This window comes from Liolophura sinensis, chromosome 11 (genome assembly GCF_032854445.1).
Source record: "Liolophura sinensis isolate JHLJ2023 chromosome 11, CUHK_Ljap_v2, whole genome shotgun sequence".
Classification (NCBI taxonomy): domain Eukaryota; kingdom Metazoa; phylum Mollusca; class Polyplacophora; order Chitonida; family Chitonidae; genus Liolophura; species Liolophura sinensis.
This window is the reverse complement of record NC_088305.1, coordinates 31,724,457-31,748,992: the sequence shown is the minus strand read 5'-3', so window position 1 is coordinate 31,748,992 and position 24,536 is coordinate 31,724,457. Positions and strand designations below refer to the sequence as shown.

At 39.9% G+C, this 24,536-nt stretch overlaps 1 protein-coding gene across 1 annotated transcript; it reads right to left on the bottom strand.

Moving 5' to 3' along the window:
• Positions 1–1,539: 1,539 nt before the first annotated feature.
• Positions 1,540–23,953, bottom strand: LOC135478069 (uncharacterized). Its single transcript, XM_064758335.1, has 3 exons — positions 23,796–23,953; positions 12,374–12,591; positions 1,540–1,590 (listed from the first exon to the last, which is right to left on the bottom strand). The coding sequence occupies exons 1-3, from the start codon at positions 23,842–23,844 to the stop codon at positions 1,555–1,557; spliced, it is 303 nt and encodes a 100-aa protein (XP_064614405.1). The 5' UTR covers positions 23,845–23,953; the 3' UTR covers positions 1,540–1,554.
• Positions 23,954–24,536: the final 583 nt, after the last annotated feature.

Sequence of the window (24,536 nt, the reverse complement as noted above, 5' to 3'; positions counted from 1 at the left end):
GATGTCGGAAAGCCGTTTGCAAGCCTCATTTTTACTTGATGTCGTAAAGCCGTTTGCAAGCCTCAGTTTTACTTGATGTCGTAAAGCCGTTTGCAAGCCTCAGTTTTACTTGATGTCGTAAAGCCGTTTGCAAGTCCCAGTTTTACTTAATGTCGTAAAGCCGTTTGCAAGTCCCAGTTTTACTTGATGTCGGAAAGCCGTTTGCAAGTCCCAGTTTTACTTGATGTCGGAAAGCCGTTTGCAAGTCCCAGTTTTACTTGATGTCGGAAAGATGTTTGCAAGTCCCAGTTTACTTGATGACTGGAAGTTGTTACTACGTATACGTGATATTGGAAAACTGGCGGCAATTACCAGGTGTATCGTACCCCTTTCGTGCAAAACTAATTGCAACTGATCGAGTGTATCTGAAGATGGAAAACTATTTTGTTAATTGCTATGTCCGTTTACCTGATGTTTGGAAACTGTACGCAAACTTCGGTTGAAGTTGATAATTCAGAACTGTTGACAAATTTACCGATGGGGAAAAGTTGCTGATAAAGATCGGGCATACTGGTAATTGAAAACCGGTAGCAAATAACCTTGCGCATGATTCTCTTAAAATGGTGCATACTTTTGTTGGACATTGCGATCAAGCCGGAACAGTTTAATTTTTTCTGATATTTGCAAGTCACGTGACAGTCAACCATCACCTTTAAAGCTGAGAATTGGTGAAATGACAAGCCTGTATATGTACTGTCTCAGTGTTAAAACTCGTTCAACTGTATGAGCAAACACCAAAGATGCAGAGATTTAAACTTGGCACTTCGGTTTACGTCGCAGACAGCAAAAAAACAGATTGAGTGATCTTCCCCACACTATTATAAAAGAAACGGCTCATGCTGTCCTCCTGTGCGTGGGAAGGTCTCCAGCAACCTGCAGATGGTCACGGATTTCCTCCAGACTATCCGGTTTCCTCCCACCACAATGCTGGCCGCCGTCGTATAACAGAAATATTCCCGAATACGGCGTAAAACACCAATGAAATAAACAAATGAATGTATCATAAAGGAAACAAATAAGACAGTAAGTTTCGACAGATTTTATTACTAAATGACACCTGACAAGACTTGTGGGAGTGACATCTTCTGACTGAACCAGGAAAGGAGTTGGCATATTGGTACTGTTAACTAAGTGACCACTAACTCAACTAAAGTATGGTAAGTTAAACTTAATTGTTACATTGGTCTGAGGTTAACAACGGGAACAAATGTAGGACTACATGCCTGCGTGAAGTGTGGAGTGTTGGACTACCCAAATATCATGCTTGCTCATGTGGAACATGATTTCTCATCATATCTTTATTCGTTGACACTCCGTGCAGGTTTTTTGTGAGCAAACCCCACAAATTAATTCTCTTTTGGCATGGCATACAGTGGCTATGAACTTAAAGTTGGATACTGGTATACTGATTTGATGATTTTTTTCTCTGTCTTTGTCCGACGTACAATCATTATTCTGCTATAGTATTGTGGGTTACGTTGTCCTACTCCGTAGAGCTTTTCATCTACAGTCCAATCACCTTCTACTCCAGCGTCTCTGACCTTTCATGAACTGAAACAAAGGGAAGAAAAGTAATTTTTATGAATCACTCAGTTTTTTATTTCATACATATGTCCAGCGCACTTGGTGCTATATTCGGGAGATGTTTTTCAGTCATACACAAATGTTACCACCTTGACACCATCTTGTACACAAGCTTTTACAAGTATCTATGTTGGCGCCAGATCAGATGTGGCGGGGTAAAACCTAATGTGCTAACATATGAAAACCGCTTTTGTGGCTTAATGGCCAGAGCGTCCGCCTCAAAGTCGGGAGATCAGGGATCAAACTCGGGTCCGGTCATACAAGTACATGTGCTAGACTTCAAAAATGGTGCTTGTTGCTGCCTCATAACAGAGGTTAGAGCAATGAAAAAGGACTGGTTGGCCCGGTGTGAGTATAATGTGACTGGGTGTGACTGTTGTCGTGTCTGATGTCTTTGGCATGATACTTCAGTGGCGGAAGCACTTTGGCGGCATGGACTCGACCTGCCACAAGAAGACCATATGTGCACATCCCTAATGGTTCCTCGTCGTCGTAGTACCGGAAAATTGCTAAGTACCACGCTAAACGCCAAAGCATACAAACGTACAGGTACATATAAATAGGCCTACGTATGAAATGTGTGATGGCTGAGTAGATTGTTATTGTTATAATCTAATAGGTTATTATTACATGTATGTTGCAGTGCAATAACATAATTTATTAAGTATCGTTCAGAAAACATAATATTATACGTTTGTCACAACCACGCGCTTGTGCACATCTGTGTGTATATCTAGCAATGATTGACAGAACAAAGGTGTTTGGAATCAGCGCCGGAGTTCGAGCAGTTTATCCTGTGTGAGAAAAGGGAAAGAGTATTTCTATAACAACTTGGTTGTTCATCTTCAAATTCATCTTCAATAACCACCTAATACAATACGTGCCCCAATAACCACTTAATACATAATCCGCCCCAATAACCACTTAATACATAACGTACCCCAATAACCACTTAATACATAAACCGCCCCAATAATCACTTAATACATAACGTGCCCCAATAACCACTTAATACATAACGTGCCCCAATAGCCACTTAATACAGAAACATCCTCAATAACCACTTAATGCATAAACCGCCCCAATAATCACTTAATACATAACGTGCCCCAATAACCACTTAATACATAACGTGCCCCAATAACCACTTAGTACAGAGCCATCCTCAATAACCACTTAATGCATAAACGCTCCTAATAATCACCTAATACGTGAACGGGCCTAATAACCACTTAGTACAGAGCCATCCTCAATAACCACTTAATGCATAAACGCTCCTAATAATCACCTAATACGTGAACGGGCCTAATAACCACTTAGTACAGAGCCATCCTCAATAACCACCTAAACGTTACACAAGGCCCCTGACCGCGGAGAAACTTGTTCCACTTCTTTTTTCATCTATAGCAGAGAAATACATTTGCCCAGAAATGTGTCTGTGACAATGGTGGTCGATCAGAATGAGTCTACGATGTCAATGCACAGAGCAAATCTGAGCCTCTACATGAAACAATGAAGCTCTACTGTAGACTTCAAACAATCCCCATAGCCTTACCGTAGAAGAGACTTGGATTTTGCTTGAATAATCCTCTGGAGAACTTATTCTAGCGGCTAAAGAGGATTATCGCTTAGAGTACTAACGGAATCTCATTGAAATCCACATCTATGGAGAACAAAGATTCACGGAATCCTGCCTTCCTGAGGCAGTTCTTAAATAAATGATGAGGTACAATTGACTCTTTTGTATGTTTGCTTGATAAGCTAATATTGATAATAGCAATCTGCAAATTAAACAGCCTACACTCTCGCCTCCGACATAAACTAACCAGCTAACGTTGATATTTTTTCCTAACGTTTGCAGTTCAGTAGACGTGTCTTGTCTTTTTTTTGAAAATATTATCTGTAAATTTTACACTGGTAAATAATTAAAAGTTTTCTGGTTAATTCGGTTTTCATTAACTACGGGAGCACTTCCAGCGTATTTATGTACCGGTATTGCTATTTTGTTCAGGGGTCCCAATGTGTCGTTCTGATATAATCGCACACTATAATTAGGAATGGCTGAATGGAGATAGCGCCTCTGCTGATATTGGGAGCCATCTCGAACCATGGGACTTAACTGGTATAACAAAATTGACAGCTCTGGGTTAATTTTGAAAATTGTTCAAGGTCAAAACACAATGTAAATGATGGCCAATCCCTCAAATTTCAGTATTATCACTGATATGTGATTGATGAGGACGATCGATATTAAATATTGTTGCACACGATATTTCGCAAAGGGATTCGAGTCTCGAGTCACATGCATGCATATTTAATTCTCGGCCGAGCCTAGGGTATGTAATCACTGTAGTAGCAAGTCAATTTCAACTCCCTTCGCTCACAAACGTTTGTGATATCGCACTAGGCTTTTATGGAACTACTTCACTCCATTGTGATTCTAGGTATATGGTTTGAACATCCACTACATGTTATCCTCTTCAAAGACATCTCGGAGGAACAGATAGGTGTCAGTCTCAAACATGTCGCATATTCAGGCCGTACACATATACTCTCAAGAAATAATCTGTTGGATATAACAGAAAATCTCTTGTTTGAGTGAGGCTAGAATGTATTGTTATTCCAGCAGATTATTCTGTTAAATATAACAGAAAGTCTTGTTGTTTGAGTGAGGTTAGAATGTATTGTTATTCCAGCAGGTTATTCTGTTAAATATAACAGAAAGTCTGCTGTTTGAGTGAGGCTAGAATGTATTGTTATTCCAGCAGATTATTCTGTTAAATATAACAGAAAGTCTTGTTGTTTGAGTGAGGTTAGAATGTATTGTTATTCCAGCAGGTTATTCTGTTAAATATAACAGAAAGTCTGCTGTTTGAGTGAGGCTAGAATGTATTTTTATTCCAGCAGGTTATTCTGTTAAATATAAGAGAAAGTCTGCTGTTTGAGTGAGGCTAGAATGTATTTTTATTCCAGCAGATTATTCTGTTAAATATAACAGAAAGTCTTGTTGTTTGAGTGAGGCTAGAATGTATTGTTATTCCAGCAGGTTATTCTGTTAAATATAACAGAAAGTCTGCTGTTTGAGTGAGGCTAGAATGTATTTTTATTCCAGCAGATTATTCTGTTAAATATAACAGAAAGTCTTGTTGTTTGAGTGAGGCTAGAATGTATTATTATTCCAGCAGGTTATTCTGTTAAATATAAGAGAAAGTCTGCTGTTTGAGTGAGGTTAGAATGTATTTTTATTCCAGCAGATTATTCTGTTAAATATAACAGAAAGTCTTGTTGTTTGAGTGAGGTTAGAATGTATTGTTATTCCAGCAGGTTATTCTGTTAAGTATAACAGAAAGTCTGCTGTTTGAGTGAGGTTAGAATGTATTGTTATTCCAGCAGGTTATTCTGTTAAATATAACAGAAAGTCTGCTGTTTGAGTGAGGCTAGAATGTATTTTTATTCCAGCAGGTTATTCTGTTAAATATAACAGAAAGTCTGCTGTCTGAGTGAGGCTAGAATGTATTTTTATTCCAGCAGATTATTCTGTTAAATATAACAGAAAGTCTTGTTGTTTGAGTGAGGTTAGAATGTATTGTTATTCCAGCGGGTTATTCTGTTAAATATAACAGAAAGTCTGCTGTTTGAGTGAGGCTAGAATGTATTGTTATTCCAGCAGATTATTCTGTTAAATATAACAGAAAGTCTTGTTGTTTGAATGAGGTTAGAATGTATTGTTATTCCAGCAGGTTATTCTGTTAAATATAACAGAAAGTCTGCTGTTTGAGTGAGGCTAGAATGTATTGTTATTCCAGCAGATTATTCTGTTAAATATAACAGAAAGTCTTGTTGTTTGAGTGAGGTTAGAATGTATTGTTATTCCAGTAGGTTATTCTGTTAAATATAACAGAAAGTCTGCTGTTTGAGTGAGGCTAGAATGTATTTTTATTCCAGCAGATTATTCTGTTAAATATAACAGAAAGTCTTGTTGTTTGAGTGAGGTTAGAATGTATTGTTATTCCAGCAGGTTATTCTGTTAAATATAACAGAAAGTCTGCTGTTTGAGTGAGGCTAGAATGTATTTTTATTCCAGCAGGTTATTCTGTTAAATATAACAGAAAGTCTGCTGTTTGAGTGAGGCTAGAATGTATTTTTATTCCAGCAGATTATTCTGTTAAATATAACAGAAAGTCTTGTTGTTTGAGTGAGGTTAGAATGTATTGTTATTCCAGCAGGTTATTCTGTTAAATATAAGAGAAAGTCTGCTGTTTGAGTGAGGCTAGAATGTATTGTTATTCCAGCAGATTATTCTGTTAAATATAACAGAAAGTCTTGTTGTTTGAGTGAGGCTAGAATGTATTGTTATTCCAGCAGGTTATTCTGTTAAATATAACAGAAAGTCTGCTGTTTGAGTGAGGCTAGAATGTATTTTTATTCCAGCAGATTATTCTGTTAAATATAACAGAAAGTCTTGTTGTTTGAGTGAGGTTAGAATGTATTATTATTCCACCAGGTTATTCTGTTAAATATAACAGAAAGTCTGCTGTTTGAGTGAGGTTAGAATGTATTATTATTCCAGCAGATTATTCTGTTAAATTTAGCAGTTGAACATAAAAATTATATTAGACCAACAGGATGTTTAATATTATACACTATTGTGTTATAGTAACAGAATACATTCTCGCATCACCAATGCTGACAAGAGACGTTAAATTTAACCGTTTTTATTTTAGTGTAAATACATAGCATAACACGAGGAGGTGGAGTTCAACTTCTTCGTGACCTAGGGCTTAGAATGGGGGCTTAGCACAATGACTCTCACCAATGCGATCGCTGTGAGTTCAAGTCCAGCTCATGCTGACTTCCTCTATGATCGTGCTTGAGAAGAACTGGCGGCAACCTGCAAATGGTGGTGAGTTTCCTCCTGGCTCTGATTGGTTCCTCCCACCATAATGCTGGCCGCCACGGTATAAGTGGAATATTATAAGTGGAGTACGCCGTAAAACATCAATCAAATAAACAAAATCCAGGAATGTCGCCAGCAAACTACCAGTCTTCATCGGGTACAACTAACAAACCGCTTTAAGACTCATCCGAACCCACAGGTACTATATACTGCCTGTGAGTTCTTAATTAGGACACACAGTTAAGGTGAGGGTTCAAACCCGGCCACGGTCAAGGATTTTGCAGATTCTTCTGTCTCACTGTAGACTGCCATTTGCACAGTCTAAAGTTCGTTGCAGAAAACTTGTCTCCCGCCAATATGGTATTTGTATGTATTACGATACACGTGGGGAAGTTCGTTAGTAGCTCACATGCTCACATGTCCGCCACCAATAAAAATGGTCACCATCCTTGAATTCGTGTGAATTCCTGAATCACAATGAAATATAAATAAATTCATCACTCAAATATTGTTTAGCATTTAACAGAGAGTTCAGTATTTACGGCATAACGCTGTAACTATTAGTTGTAACCGTTTCTCTGATTCGAGAGGGGGGACAGATTTCACAAAATTTTCTGTTGAGCAATAGCGCTTGATAAAAGCCTCTTTCACCATTGATTAAGTGAAACGCAGCCATCACTTCCGCCTAGAAAGCCGCTGAATTCCCCTGAGGCTCCTGTTCAAATTGAATAGCACATACGCCTGAATTGGTAGCTAAGATAACGTCTTTGATGGTATAGGATCCAGCAATCAATCAATCAATCAATCAATCAATCAAAAGCCTTCTGTCCGACACACCGTGCTCAAAACAACCTGATCAATTGATCGGGACATTGAGAATCGGGGTAATGTCAGTGACCTAAAGTGCGGCGTAAACTGCTCGACACGGTACAGTCTATATAACCCTTGTACACACATGAGCTGTTACTTCAAAAACAGTTGTTATTTTTATAATTGGTCGCATAAAAATACATTTTCGGCAAGAAACAAATTAAGTCTATTTAAATATATAAAACGTGCCCATTCTTTTATTTATTTAGTTAACCATCGTTTAACGTCCCTTAGGAATTTTCACATACACGATGGACGTCAATTTTATAAGGAAGCCAGAATGCCCGGTATAAACCATTGACCTTTGGTATGCTGCTTATGTGCGTTTCCTACATATGACGAACAGATATCCACGCGTATTGATTGAAGATAAATTGTCTTTAATGAACGTCTGATTGCGTAAACAGTCACTGCAGCGTCGTGAACGGCTCTTTGTCACCAAAGCCCCACACAGTTTGAGCAGTGAAATCCACCAATGCCCTTTACAAGCCCGAGTTTTAACCCGCTCCTCCATGCAAATGAACGGCAAGCACCTTAAAGCATTTGCCAGGTTCCAAGATTTCTTAATCCCAGGTCCAAATCACCAACATAACGCACAGCAAACTGAAACTGTCCACAGGTTGAGAATGAGGGGTCGCATGCCACCGAGTACACAGGTGCAAGCTACATTCATTTCTATTCTCGCATATTATCAGGAAATATTGGGGACTTCGGATAGCGAAATTTAAAATTGGCTGTGCCGAAAACAAAGGCTCGTTTTACTAGTTCTAGGGTTTTATCGTCATGATTTTAGGCAAAAATAGATCCGCAAACCTTCATGTTTTTATACCCTGTCACGATATGTGATACACAGGAAAAGGGATAGTGATCGTAAAACATTAGTCTTTGAATCTAACCGGGTGATCAGTATCAAAATTTTATTTTTCAATCCGAAAAATGTTTAATGTCAGTTTTAAATACAGCAGTTGTCCACAAGTCACAATCAAAATCCCTCGTCGTAAATGCGAAATGGCATCGTCTAAACCGTGATGAGACTTGAGCACCTCTCGCTCATAATTGGTTTAAATGTTAAAGTTCTCAGAGGTGTGTTAGAATTTTTAATGATAAGACATGGGCGAAATAAATTGCTTTCCATTGCGACAAGTGGGGCTTGTGACCCCCCCCTCTATTATAATGGTGTGATAAAACAACGGGTCACCAATATTTGATCCCAGAGGGCCCACCGGTGCATTCTAAACCCTTCATAATATATGTAGCACGCCATATACGGGGCCACAAAGGGCCATAAAGACTTCATCCCAAGTCTTAATCCTGTTTTATGCATTAACACTTTGTGATTGACTGGCTGTGACCGACCCACTGATAAAGTCAGGCGATAATAACATAGTGAAACGGTTTAAAAGGGCCTATTATAAAGCCAGGGATTAATATTAACTAATTAGTGACAGAAGGGAACGGCACCGCTAATTTACAGACGTGCCGTGCAAGGGCTCATTTTGTGCAGCTGGAATGATGATCTGGTAGTCTTAATGCACAAGGCCTCTTGTAGGGCGGACCTATTATACCACTTAGCCAGTAATACCGGTGTGTAATAATATACCACTAGAAATAAAGGTAACTGCAGTTATTTATTATACATGTGACAACACCCGATGGAAATCTGATGGGGCCTTATAATACCATATTGATCACTAATGTGACGGTGAGTCGTTTATGGGATGAGCATAATTTAGATAAAGTGGTGTCCACTTTAATCAGGATGTTTGATGTGTAACACGGGTTGATAGCCCCGCCACCCGGGAGTACTGCGTTTGCTTAGGAAAGTCACAGGTGTAAACCATTAAACGTTGTATTAGTCGACGCCTGTTGTATGGCTTAGTAATCGTCATAAAGCTACAAGGAGGCACTTCGTGATATGACAAAACAAGGTAAATCATAAATATCATCCACAAAATCTGCGATCTGGTTTTCATTCCACAGCCTTTTGTCTGTCGGGAAACTTGAGTGTGTATATACGCAGAAGCGGTGCCATACACTGGTAATAATCATATATTGGCTCTCCTGGAGTTTTCATATATATGAGAAAACAGGAACGTAGAGCATAATAGATATATGATCTATGGAGGAATGTTGGCGAGAATACGTGGGAAATGAAACCAGCAGAGGTCACCGTGCTCAGGTTTTCACTCTTGTCTATCCCCATTGCGCCTTCCAGTATATATTATCATCTAAACAGCATTTGTGATTTCTCAAGGCAAATACCCCAAGGTTCAAATCGAGAAGATTTGATGAAGGCTTGGTGATGGGTTTGAAATGCTTAGACATCCCCCTGGGTTTATTTCGGCAAAGGAGATAATATTTCAAGTGGGACGTCTGTTTGTCGTGGAGAATGAAGCATGACAACCTCCAGTAACGTTTTGGCTTCGCGTTTGCTTCATGTTGGCTTCGTGTTAGCTTCGTGTTTGTCGGTTTTATGAAACTGTTACAGAAAGTGTTCACTGCGTGGTTCAGCGTTTTATCTATTGATTCAAACTGAGAGTACCATGCACACTAGGCTGAGATAAATCGTGTCGATTTTATGCTTGGAACATATCAGCTTCCTTTTCTCCAAACAAGGTCAACTACACCTTAGCTGCGACATTCCGCAAAACGTCAACTACGCCTTAGCTGTGACATTCCGCAAAACGTCAACTATGCCTTACCTGTGACATCCGGCAAAACGTCAACTACACCTTAGCTGTGACATTCCGCAAAACGTCAACTACGCCTTAGGTGCGACATTCCGCAAAACGTCAACTACGCCTTAGGTGTGACATCCCGCAAAACGTCAACTACGCCTTAGCTGTGACATCCGGCAAAACGTCAACTACACCTTAGCTGTGACATTCCGCAAAACGTCAACTACACCTTAGCTGTGACATTCCGCAAAACGTCAACTACGCCTTAGCTGTGACATTCCGCAAAACGTCAACTACGCCTTAGCTGTGACATTCCGCAAAACGTCAGCTACGCCTTAGCTGTGACATTCTGCAAAACGTCAACTACACCTTAGCTGTGACATTCCGCAAAACGTCAACTACACCTTAGCTGTGACATTCCGCAAAACGTCAACTACGCCTTAGCTGTGACATCCCGCAAAACGTCAACTACGCCTTAGCTGTGACATTCCGCAAAACGTCAACATTCCGAAAAACGTCAACTACGCCTTAGCTGTGACATTCTGCAAAACGTCAACTAGGCCTTAGCTGTGACATTCCGCAAAACGTCAACTACACCTTAGCTGTGACATTCCGCAAAACGTCAACTACACCTTAGCTGTGACATTCCGCAAAACGTCAACTACACCTTAGCTGTGACATTCCGCAAAACGTCAACTACACCTTAGCTGTGACATTCCGCAAAACGTCAACTACACCTTAGCTGTGACATTCTGCAAAACGTCAACTACGCCTTAGCTGTGACAAAACGACGATGACATCGTGAATGGCCTCTCTTAACAGATATAGTCAATCAGTGAAATGTGTATTTAGCATTGCTTTATACACATATCATTGGATCTAATAGATTGGGACATGGAGTTGTGTATTTAGGACAGCTTCATACACACACAGTTGGGTCTAATTGATTGAACATGGAGTTGTGTATTAAGGATAGCTTGATACACACACAGTTGGGCATGATCGGTTGGGACATGGAGTTGTGTATTAAGGATAGGTTTCTACACACACAGGTAGGTGTGATCGGTTGGGACATGGAGTTGTCTATTAAGGATAGCTTGATACACGCACAGTTGGGCCTGATCGGTTGGGACATGGAGTCGTCTATTAAGGATAGCTTGATACACACACAGTTGGGCCTGATCGGTTGGGACATGGAGTTGTGTATTAAGGATAGGTTTCTACACACACAGGTAGGTGTGATCGGTTGGGACATGGAGTTGTCTATTAAGGATAGCTTGATACACACACAGTTGGGCCTGATCGGTTGGGACATGGAGTTGTCTATTAAGGATAGCTTGATACACACACAGTTGGGCATGATCGGTTGGGACATGGAGTTGTGTATTAAGGATAGGTTTCTACACACACAGGTAGGTGTGATCGGTTGGGACATGGAGTTGTGTATTAAGCTTTACACACGTAGGTCGGTGTGATCGGTTGGGACATGGAGTTGTGTATTAAGGATAGGTTTCCACACACACAGGTGGGGCTGATCGGTTGGGAAATGGAGTTGTGTATTAAGCTTTACACACGTAGGTCGGTGTGATCGGTTGGGACATGGGGTTGTGTATTAAGGATAGGTTTCCATACACACAGGTGGGCCTGATCGGTTGGGACATGGAGTTGTGTATTAAGCTTTACACACGTAGGTCGGTGTGATCGGTTGGGACATGGGGTTGTGTATTAAGGATAGCACACACAATCGGTGTCTGATGGATTGGGACATGGAGTTGTGTATTAAGGATAGCACACACAATCGGTGTCTGATGGATTGGGACATGGATACAGAGGCATCTTAACGGCGCACACAACTCTCATATAGCATGGAGGCCCTGTGCCATGAATGTGCTATACCTCGGTAACTTTGGGTTTACCGGTATACGAAGTAATTCTTCCATTTTGAAAGATCCTCTTAAATTGGAAACATCCTGTTCCAATTACTGGAGCACTATAATTTCTACGTCCTGCAGACTCCCGTCCGTCATTATAGGGTACCCATGTCGATAATCAACTCGTTGGAGGGTGGATCCAACAATGGCGAACGTTTCATCCTTAAACTCTTTCGGACCAAAGCTGTGTAGACTATTTGCTCGTTGCTGCCTTTGTAATGACGATTTGCGGGAAACTCTCAACGTATGGTACTCGTGTATTACAACACAACAAACTTAGTCCAGCTTGTACCGGAGTCGACATTTTGTATGGTACATGCTAAATGGCCTGATAATAAATGGCCGGGGTTTTGCAATAAATGATCTATACTTACGCCAAGGGAAGGTACACAGCCTGCAGTGACGGGATTATGGACAAATCCGCGTGGACAAAACGTTCTCTTCATGGGTCGAGGTCTTTCCGTATCTGATCTCCAGACTCTGTAGTCCCGAATAGCGGGGAATGGATTGTCTATCTTGTGCATTGTCTGGATTTCTCGCTCCTTGTCCTCCAGCTCGTTGTCTTCCGGGTCAAAGTACGCCTCTGAGAGCACTGTAACGGGAAATGCAAATATTATTTTATTTGGTTGGTGTTTTGCTCAAGGAAATGGAAATAAACTTTTCTTAACGTATTATGATTTCAAACCACGGACCAAACAGGCACGAATGACACCTCTTTCCTTAAGGAACTTTTCAAGCTGACAAACGTTCAACACCTCAGTTTTCTCCATATTTGTCTAGTCTAAATTACTTTTTATGAAACTTTTCTGACGCACATGTTATAGTCAATGTGATCAAAATCTAGTTGTCTAACATTTTGGACAAGGCATGCACATTCAGCTTCTTCATGACAGTTGAGTGCACACCAGCTAATTCAGCTTCTTCGTCATTGTTGAGTGCACATCAGCTAATTCAGCTTCTTCGTGAAAGTTGAGTGCACACCAGCTAATTCACCTTCTTCGTCACACAAATTGTTGACTGCAGCTAATTCTGTTTCTTCGTCATTGTTGAGTGCACATCTGCTAATTCAGCTTCTGATCTGTGTGGCGAATTGGACACTCCTAGACAAGCGTTTGTCGTTTTCAGGTGTCAGATGATATTTTCCCTTCCCAGTAGCCAGTTAATTACGTGCTTAACATGGCGAGGTCCTTGGATTGGCTATGTCACGTTGACACCCTCCATATGCACACCGGACCAGTTTCGTCGTGGTCACGTTCTCACTAGACTCTACCCGACATGACTAGATCATTATCATCTCACTGGCTTATACGATCGACATTTGCGCTCATCCCGCAGGACTGTTAATTTGCATTTCTCCCTAAAATCTGGCTCTAGCCTCTAAATACTCGCAGCTTTCTCGACAAAAAGTTCTGATTTCCCCCAGACGTTTTTTTGTTTTTTTCGTAACCTCACAAGAATGAAATGTTTCCTTTTGTGCAATATCATCCACTTTGTAGAACATGTCTGTACATTCTCTTCATGCATACGGTATTTATTTTCATTGTCTGCTTGATGTATTTAAGGGTCGCCGCATCACTTTTACCAAACCAAATAGGTAGCTCAGTTCGCGTGCACACCGAAGGATTGTGCATACGGGAAATACAGCATTTGTACAACTGTTTCGTCTTTTTGTGGTAAGTATTTCATGGAGAAATACCTTTAGACGTTTCCCAACCCCAAGTCTCAGAGCTGGCAATATACACAAAAATAGGGTCTCTGACAGCTTGATATGTTTGCGTCGCTTTCAGTAGCATACTATTTCGATCATGTGACGACGATATTTCCGAAGGCCGTGTCATTGCCGCCAGGGTAGCCCTTACAGCGCATGCGCCGCTCTCTACCCTCGCTCTACAACACAGCCATGAAGCATACTAGCTAATTCTGTGCAGACATTTTGAACGACACAAAGTTCATTGAGACCATGGTGGTGACGCAGGATGTGAGGTCAGATAAAGAGCATCGACCTTTATTTCTAGTAATAAATATGAATTCTCTTTATCTCAAACACGCACATTATCATTCCAATGGAAACCCAAAACAATGTTGCTATTGTTTCGCGCAAGGATATAAGTAGTGAGGCTAAGCCTGAAGACGTCCTAAGCCTGAAGAGGTCACACTTGTCAAGTGGATGCAGTAGTTTAAATTGTGCCTAGAGAGCGGCGCATGCGCTGTAAAGATCATCATCATATAAATATATAACGCAGCCTTTAATAAACATTTAATGTGATACCTCATAGAGTTATTCTTGGTTTCTATTGGTCACTATGCGATCGCAAGATATTCTTTAAAACAGGATGTACAATGATAACGCGATCGAGCAAAGCAAGTTCACGCTCAAGTAATATCTCATGTTCACGAGGAAATAGCCAGCGATCTAACTCTAATAACCAGCGATCTCCCCCTAATATTCAACGATCTCGTCTATACTGCAGTTATTTCCCTTTGTTTGCTCTCTGGCATCTACTGGACAATCTCTCACTCCTGTATGGACACAAATTTCAAAAACGATTTGAAGTACCAACTGAAGGTGTAGGTACACTGTTTTTCCGTATCATAAAACAAGTGACGTTAAACTCCTGCTCTGCACACGCTGAGCATCACTTCTCTCCAGCTGACAATCCTGAATTTTCGAGTTCTTAAATATTCTTTTATCGCTATTAAAGGTATTAAAGTCCTACAGTATCATGTGTCCTGGCCAATTACATCACATTTACTATAATACGGGTGTCTGAAAACAGTTTCACGAAAAATAATTTGCAGTATAGTTGAACGATGGAAAAACTGAGAAGACAAACTTTTGTGAACTTGAGCTGTTCCCTAAGGAAAGTGGTGTCAACATAAAAATGATATCAAAAACTTATTTGCTAATATGGTCTTTATTTTTTGTTCGAATTTTCCTGTCAGGAAAAAAGGGTCAGAGAAATTATTTTCCATGGTGGTTATTTGAGATTACCATCTAAGTCTTTATTTTGGTTGCATAATAATGTTCTATGTAAGGATATGATGCACGTCTCATATATTTATTTTAATGTAAATTTGCTGTTCATATTCAAACACATGTATTTAGTCTGAGTTATGATAATATTTATGAATATGTTAAAGATATAAGAATGTGTATAGTATATATAGGCCTAAGAGCGTGAAAGTGGAGTAGTAAGCTACATGTATTAAGCACAGCGATAATTCAATATACCGAACGTTAGTTGTACGGTGCATAGTCTGTGGCCAATTGTATTTCCCCTTGTGGCACCGAAATCCATAATCTACATCATTTTTCCAGCACCTGATACACAAATACTTGACAAGCGTAAGTCTGTTATATACAGAATGCCGGCAACCGTTTCATAGCCTGACTTCTGCAAACTTGTACACGCATCGTAAGTGTATTGATTTGAATATTACGCCTAGAGTCCCTTCACCTCTTCGTAACAGTGATCGTTGTGGAATTGGTGTCCAGGGCACTCAAAAACGCGTGTACAAGCTTGTGCGGATATGTAATCTTTAAAACGAAAAGACAATGCTAGACCAAATTTATACATGCATCGATAAAATATCCCACATTAAGTTTAATAGCCATAATTTTCTTATTTTTTGGTGATGTTGCATAACCGACATATCACAGTATAAAAAAGCAAAATCATACACATTTAGAAAATCAAAGGGAAGCGATGTTTTCAATTTTAACCAACCATGCACTACTTATGTCTGTAATCTGTGGACGCACCCGTTTCCGCTGTCGTAACACGGACACTGTTTTGCCGTTTAGCCATGTGAGTACAATGTACGAGTGATTCGGTTGCGGTAAGATTCCAAGCCTTTCTCCAGGTAGGTGTGGAGTATTCATGAATATTAATGAAAGATATCATCACAGGTCTGTTTCCATCCCTCCAAACCGAAATAACTAAGGTTGTATCATTTGTTACCTTTTCTTTAAAACAAACAATGCGGTGAAAATGTAAATGAAAATTAGTGTAGGCCTTTCTGAATTCCTTAGAATGAGGAGCGGGGCGTAGCTCAAACAACGAGGTACAAGGCCCTCGTGGGGACATATTCACACCGTCGCGTTTGTTGAAAGCCACGTCTCTTTCACCAATATGAACGTCACAGGTAGGGAAGTTCGGCAATGACTTGCTAAAGGTCGGTGGTTTACTTCCAACTCGCCTGTTTCCTCCACTCTGACGTCCGACCGCTATTCTATAAGTGAATAGATCTTGCGCATGGCGGTAAGCAACGAGCAAACAGATAAATAAATAAATAACGAAACACCATTCATATAACTAAATAATGTATAATCGCATGCCTTAATGCAACTTTATGCAGCGAGTTATCCAGTTGGCGTGTCGGGACGAATGAATGGAAATGAAAACTGCATCTTTAGAACAATTCAGAAGGGCGGATGATAAGTCTATAAATAGTTATGTACTTGCTCTATGACTGACAAAAGTCAACAGCATTTGTTAACAGCGTCAGGTGAGAAGACCTGTGTTCGAGGCTATCTCATTAATGCCCACTTTTCATTATTGTATTCTTTCGCCCGCGGGACCACCCGTGTTCCAACATAGTCATTTACAAGCCAAAAGCTGTTAATCACCCAGTCTTCAAATCCATGTGCCGCAAAAAACAGGCTTTGTCCTTCTTATAGCCGCATGTTCTAATGTTCGTCGTACAACTATCGGTCCCGTTAACACCGTTTAACATAATGAACTGTTCATTATGTGTACATTAACACCATTTAACCTAATGTGTTATATAGCAGTGATTATCTCTATAGAATTAATCCCATGACTCGTATTTATCAAGCAGCTGAAGTTATGCGCTCATTAACCCAATTTAACCTCATGAAGTGTCCTTGTATATATTAACGGCTTCACATTGCAGTCACCGATAAAGACGTTATGTGACATCAGCTTACACGCACCATGCACAGGTACATCCACATTACAATAGGCCAATGGAACTATTCTGTATTCTCATGAAACATGAAAACCCGTTGGTACATCGAATTAGCCACAGGCTATTGTTGTTTACGGCTTTCGCTCGACCGTAAGCAGAAATCCCCTATCGAAGCTAGAGTCGGTATAAATTTTATATGTTATAAAATACGCAGTTTTGGTATTTCCTCGCTTGGTGCTACGAAAAAAACATATACAACGCTTAAAGCGAAAATGAAACTTAAAAAAATGGAAATGTCTGCGCGTGGTGTTTCATTTAAATTCAACGCGGATGAATGACCCTTGGTACTTACTTAAGAAGAGTACGTAAGTATTCGCAAAGGCGTCCAAAGCACAATAAATCACTGGGTGGCATGTTGTGAAGCCAGGTGTTTTTTGTATTGAATGGTATATGGGACACAGGCGTGTGACGTATTGCGGGATAGTGCGACTTGAGATAGGAAAAGGCAGGAAGATATTTCACGTTGTCGGACACTGTGTCTATGACAGTTTGGGTTTTCTGTGAATCTTATATTCGATTCAAACAGATTCTGTTTTAAAAAGAAAAGCGAGACAGTCCTATTATGTTGTTTTCTGAAATCTTTCAATAGTTATCTATTTCACAGGAATATAGAAATGTCTTTATTTTCGATTCTTTCTTTCTTCATTTCCTTTTTACGCGGACTTAAAGATTATTTGAGTTATTTGGGGGGCGGTCAGATTTATAGACCATAGTAACTGATGAAGTTTAAAAGACACGCCTTCTTTCTCGCAAGATATCTCTATCCATCGTATTTTAAAACGAAGGAACATTATCGCGTGATACATTCCTGTTAGACTGTAAGTTGAAGCGACGGACTGAAACAACGGCCAGCTGATCCTCATTCTAATGGTTGAGGAACGTTGTATTCATCACATGGTCTAGCAGAATGTTGATCGACAATTATCATCAACTTCTGTCATGGTTATAAACGAAAACATTGTCAAAAAGGATTGACAAAGTGATGTCATTATTTATTTATTTATTTCACTGGTAAAGCTATATTACATCGTCTAGTGAGGTTCAAGTATATTTCAGCTTGATGACATGAATTGCTAGGGCAATGGATAACGGTCAGTTAAGACCGTCGCTGCACTACCTAGCAGGCACATAAACGTGATCAAATAGCGTCATTTAGCCTAGAGCCAACTGCCTTTTAGAAACAATAACTCGATTTGGGCAACAGTTTTTACAATAATGACACATCATGATTAGCCATAAGTGTAAAAGTCGGTGATTTTGGGATCCGTCAAGGGAAGCTGATATGTGAATCTTTTAGATTTGGGGACTGGGGGACTACATGAATCAGGGTGTCCGGGATAATCCCTCTGTTATTTTGATTATCGCTGGATTATGCTGTCCGTATATGATATAAGATGAAGATGTATGTTTCAATGTACGTGGATTACAAGAAAGCTCGAACGAAGAGCACTATATACAGGCTTTTAGACAAAGAGGGCGCAAGGGACGCGCGAACGGCGTAGACGACTCGAACTGAGGCGCCCTCTGTCGTCTCCACGGAGACATTTCTGGTTGAATGCAGAAGCAGGTAGTTCAGTCACTGACGTTTCCTCGCCAAATGTTGACACTTACTGAGACGACATACACAAATGACGGGTCCATTAACATTGTCTCTTACACACACTCCCCGAGGTTGTCGGCAAACTGTTATTTCGGCAGGACGGACTCCCTTTGGGAGGAATGCCGGACTCCATTTTCATTTTCTTTTACGTCGATCGGTCTATTAGCTAAAGTAAAGAGTGGAATTGTACAAAAGCAGCTTTTCATTAATGCCATCTTTGCATCTGGTCCCCATTTGCCCCAACTCTCACCGCACTGTCCAAGCTCTCGTCCACTCCATGTTGTCCCCAGTTCCGCAGCTGTGTTAAAACTCGGATCTTATGACAACGTTTGGAAATGCATTACGACTAAAAGCTTATAATTTGATGACTGGACAGAAAGTCTGGTAAACTCATTGGCGGGAGGGACAAATGAAACATCTAAATACACAGTTTCACAGCTGTTGTGTGGAAGCAAACTTCTTATAACGGCTTTCAAATGTAAAGAGAACTTACAAATCACCAACTGCCTTCAAGAGTACGACTAATTGCTCAACCCTTATATTCCTCTCAAAACATTTATTTCAACATTTGAAACCAATATATTATCTCGAAGAGGAACGAACGTTTGCAAAAGTTACCTGAATCACACGACGGGCTTTTATTGTATGTGATATCAAGTTTTTTTTTTAGTCAGTTAGACAGACGTGGTATAAAAGTCAATCGTGAGAGAGTATTTACAACAGACAATCATAAATTCTGAAATGCGCGTTAATGGTTAAAAAACACAGCTCTATATAAATTTACTGCTTGCATGAGTGTAGATATTTTGGAGTCAAGAAATTATCCTTCCCATCAAATTCCAAGCACTCTGGACAATTAACCATTAATGTCGTTTTCAGTCTAAAAATGCTTTATTGATCGGTGGTGCATGTGTTCCATAGTGGCACAAACCCCATTGCATATGTACAATGAAGTATTAAGGACTATTGAAATAGCCCATGTAAGGGACGTTAATCATTTGGTTCAAATTGCAGAGGTCATACGTAAAGGATATTGAAGATCGTTTGGATATGATTAATAAACACCTCATGAACAACAATATCACTGATGGCCGTGTATAGGTGTATTTATCCATGACATTTGCATATAGCGGCGTTTCTACGAACATGGGTGAATATATTCTTATGAGTCATGTTTGTCATAGAAACTTTTAGTCAGAATAGTGGATGCGTGGTGTAGGTGTTAATTCCCTTATTCTACCTGATTAGGGATCATAGTGTAGTAAAATAAACACTAATAACGACCCTGTGCTTCACATAATAATTACCCAAAATTGTCTTTTGATCACGAGAATCCTGGACGGAGCGTTTTGTTGATGAAATGGCCAAAGGTATTAGTTCATCCTATATTTAAGTTTCATTGTTTAGGGGATGTTTTGTAAGTAATCTCGGAATCATGGCACAATCATATGTTGTTATACCGAAATCTGTGGTGGGTCATCACTATTCGGGTTTACAACAAATCAGTCCGTCCAGTTGACTGTCTATCCCTCTATATTGTTAACAACCACTGGAATCGGATTTAAAGACGTTACCAAAATGACTGTGAGACAATAATGAAACTGTTGACTGCCCCGTCTTTCACATACATAGTTTCCCATCGAATCGCTGGAGACTTTGATGTAATTGTTTTTATGAAACTGATAATTTAAACCCTTCTTATTTTCCTGCGGTTGTTCTCACCATAATATGACTGTAATATTATCATGTGGCAATGGCTGCAATATTGCCATGTGGGAAGGACTATAATATTGCCATGTGACAATGGCTGTAATATTGCCATGTGACAATGGCTGTAATATTCTCATGTGGCAATGGCTGTAATACTGCCGTATGGGAATGCCTGTAATGTTGTCATGTGGCAATGGCTGCAATATTGCCATGTGGGAAGGACTATAATATTGCCATGTGACAATGGCTGTAATATTGCCATGTGACAATGGCTGTAATATTCCCATGTGGCAATGGCTGTAATACTGCCGTATGGGAATGACTGTAATGTTGTCATGTGGCAATGGCTGTAATATTGCCATGTGGGAAGGACTATAATATTGCCATGTGCCAATGGCTGTAATATTGCCCTGTGGGAAGGACTGTAATATTCCCATGTGGCGATGGCTGTAATATTCCCATGTGGGAAGGACTGTAATATGGCCATGTGCCAATGGTTGTAATATTGCCATGTGGCAATGACACATATTGCTGGTAGTAAAGCCATAATCATTCATTCATTAATTCATTCGGGGCCTCTTTGGTCGAGTGGTTAGCGTGCTGGCGCAGAAGAATGACCCAGAAACCTGTCACCAATCCTATTGCTGCGAGTTCATAAAGTCTAGCCTCGTGCTGGCTAATTTTGTGTCTGTCGCACGTGGGAAGAGATGCCAGCAACATGCGATTGGTCGTGGGTTTCCCCCAGGCCCGGTCCGGGTTTATCCCGCTATAATGACGGTCGCCCTTGTACAAGAGAGATATTGTTGAATCCGGCGTAAAACATCAATCAAATGAATCAAATAAACCATTCATTCATTTCAGCATTTTCCGGCCTGGTTTGCGGTATGGACACTTTGATCAATTATCAGTACTTCTTATGTTGTCGCCACCTGATAACTATAATTGATGTGGCCCCTGAAGACCGAACTGCGGCATATAGTATTAACTGCTGAAATTGTGCAACCTATACTCTGTCAGATCGCAAATCGCGTATTATAAACTTTACCACAAAACGCCGCAATATACCAGCCTACACTGGTACGGTTTTACTTCAAACACCGCAACCATAGACTCTGGCAAAGGCAGCTGTAACAACGCGTTCGCTACTGGATTACCGTACAATCCAGCTTAATGCAGTGGCACACTGAAAAAATGAATGTGTTACTTTTAGCAGAAAGTCTGTTGTCTGAGTGATGCTAGAATCTATTCTGTTATTCTTAACACAATATTCTGCCATATTCAACATAACATCCTGTAAGTCTAATAGAATATTTATGTCAAGTTAATAGAATACGTGTGTCATATTTAACAGAACAATCTGCTGCAATAACAGAATACATTCTAGCATCACTCAAACAAGAGATTTTCTGTTAAAAGTAACAGATTATTTTTTCAGTCCAAGATAAATCGAGTACAATTGCCTAATGCTATTGCCACATTGCAGTTGTATACTGAAAGCCGATGCTGAGTAATGTGCTGTGAATTATACAGTGCTAACTGAATCTGGACGAAAAGCAGATCGAGAAAAAGGTATGGAGTTTTTTTGTGACGGAATTGTTACACTCATGTATCAGAGTGGTTTCGCAACGTCAGTTATATACGATTTTGTATACCGATGCGCCCTCACCTTGTGCGATCTATGTGATGTGCAAACCGTTGTAAACGCACCTTTCACGTGTGTGTGCAATTAATTTTCACGTGTATGTGTGCAATTGATACTCACGTGTTTGTGTGCAATTGATATCCACATGTGTGTGTGCAAATGATATTCACGTGTGTTTGTGCAATTGATATTGACGTGTGTGTGTGCAATTGATATTCCCGTGTGTGTGCAATTGATATTCACGTGTGTGTGTAAATGATATTTACTTGTGTGTGCAATTGATATTCACATGTGTGTGTGTGTGTGTGTGCAATTAATATTCACGTGTGTGTGTGCAATTGATATTCATGTGTGTGCAATTGATATTCACGTGTGTGTTTAATTGATATTCACGTGTGTGTGAAAAGTGATATCAACCATGATAGACATCAGTGAGATAGTTTTACATTATAATGACAAGAACAGTAAAAAAAACTGTTGTCTTATCGCTGATTCTATTTTTGTTAGTAAAATTGAGCCAAATGTTTAACTGCAAAATGAGCAAAAAAGAAGAATTTATACACGATTTGTGCATACGGTCACACAAGCGTCGTCGACATTATCACAAAGTCTCCACCAGCCGGGAAATTTCTATTTATGTATTTGTTAAACTGTTATGAAGACAAACATTGCAAATCTTAGAGTGGTAGCGAGCTGTTATCTTGGAGAAACCTTAACAATTAAAAGTTATCATTATCACTAATATAATATAAATAGTATCTGACACAATATGGACAGTGAATTTGGGCGGTAAATGTGGCTCAGTGATGCTCGACTTTCTGAATGAGACCTTATTTTACTCGGCATGAAAGAGTTCAGACGGCGCTTAAGTACTCTGCCTCTTAAACTGACAAACATTAGGCTAATAAAGTTGCCCTCAAAGGAATATGATAAATGTGTTATCGGGGAAACTCAATACAAAGGTTCTCAGGTAAACCTAACGAAAGTGTTCGATTACCTAATACCTAATACCTAATACATGTCTTTTCTGAGAATCCTAACATATATGTTCTCAGAGAAACGTAATACGTATACTCTGAATAAACCTAATACATAGTTTGTAACAGAACGCAGTTGTCACATACAGTTGGTTTGGTGGTGTTAAAAACAAAACAAAAAAAATTCAAAAGGAGAGCAAAAATAATCTTATATCTCAACATGTATATGGGATATCATTGTGGCTGACGTTAAAAAAGATTTGTATATTGATTTGATGTATTTCTGAAGGCTCGGACCGCCCGATGCCGATGCGGGGATCTGATTGTAGGGGAGTAGTCTCTAAAGACTAGTCAATTGAAACAAATTTGTCTGGGACACATGGTTATTATAGGCAGATATAACTTAACCCTGTAGATTCATGTCATACATTATTTAATCTGAAATAACACAGGAGCACTTCGTTGAGTACTTTTCTAGATTTCCGAAATTATATCCAAGTAATGATGATGAAAGATGAGAAAAACGATGTCAGGTGTACGTTCAGTATTAACCCTATTTACTGTTTATCGTTTTAGATTGACGTTTTAGAAATTTAGACAGAGTGCTCTGCGGCTATGTCTGATCTATGTATGAAATATGAACAGCAAACCATGCCACGCCCCTGGATTGTCCAGAATAGTGAGATCGAATCGCAATGGTGTCATTTTGGTTTTCTTCATTTTTCTTAAAACTTTCTCAGTGAGGTTTTGAGATAAAGGAAGTCATATTGTTTTAGTTATTTTGTAAAAAAAAAAAGTTCGGAAATTTAGATCTACGTCTGTACGAAATGAAATAAATCATATTTTACAAATAAAAAGAAATTCAAACTACTTACCAGCTAGGACGATTACTAGTAGAGAAACTAGAAAGGCCACCTTCAGCATCGTGTAGGACTGGTTAGGAGACTCGGGGCGGATCGTGGAAGGTGAGCTGGGTGAGTTACTGCGAGTAAGCTGTACAGACTACACACAATGGAACACGGCTTCTGCTTATAAAATGATGTGGCCTTCACTATATGATGGTCAGCTATAGTTGTTATACCATCTTGAATCCAATCCTCCAGCGATTAGCGCAGCCCGTTTGTCCAATCATATAGCCTTCGGATTATTAGGACAGCCAATCAGCGTCCGCTGACTGCGCAGATTGGATAGCAATATCCACGGCTGTTAGATTCATTATTAATGTACATTAAACTGTAATGTTGGCTTTAGACTAAGAGCCTGTGTCGAGATAAACCACCAAGAGCGGGGGTAGGGGTGGAAGGGGCTTTGTTAGAATATCGTGGTATATCGACTAAAGTTACGATCCTCATGAAGGTGTAATAGCATTCCACTGTACAGTCAACATCCCTAAGGCCTACCCTGTACATGTACCCCGTGGGATGCCGTATGCATTGCTAATAAGGACATATGTACTTATGGGCTCCACACCACATCGGGTACATCATAAAGGGTTTTACAAGTCACCCTCCGCAGGGTTCTCGTGGCCGGAGGCAGGGTAGACAGGAAATTAAATACATGCATTTTTCATCAATAGCATTGGATTACGGTAATTGTACAAATGGTTTTACACTTGA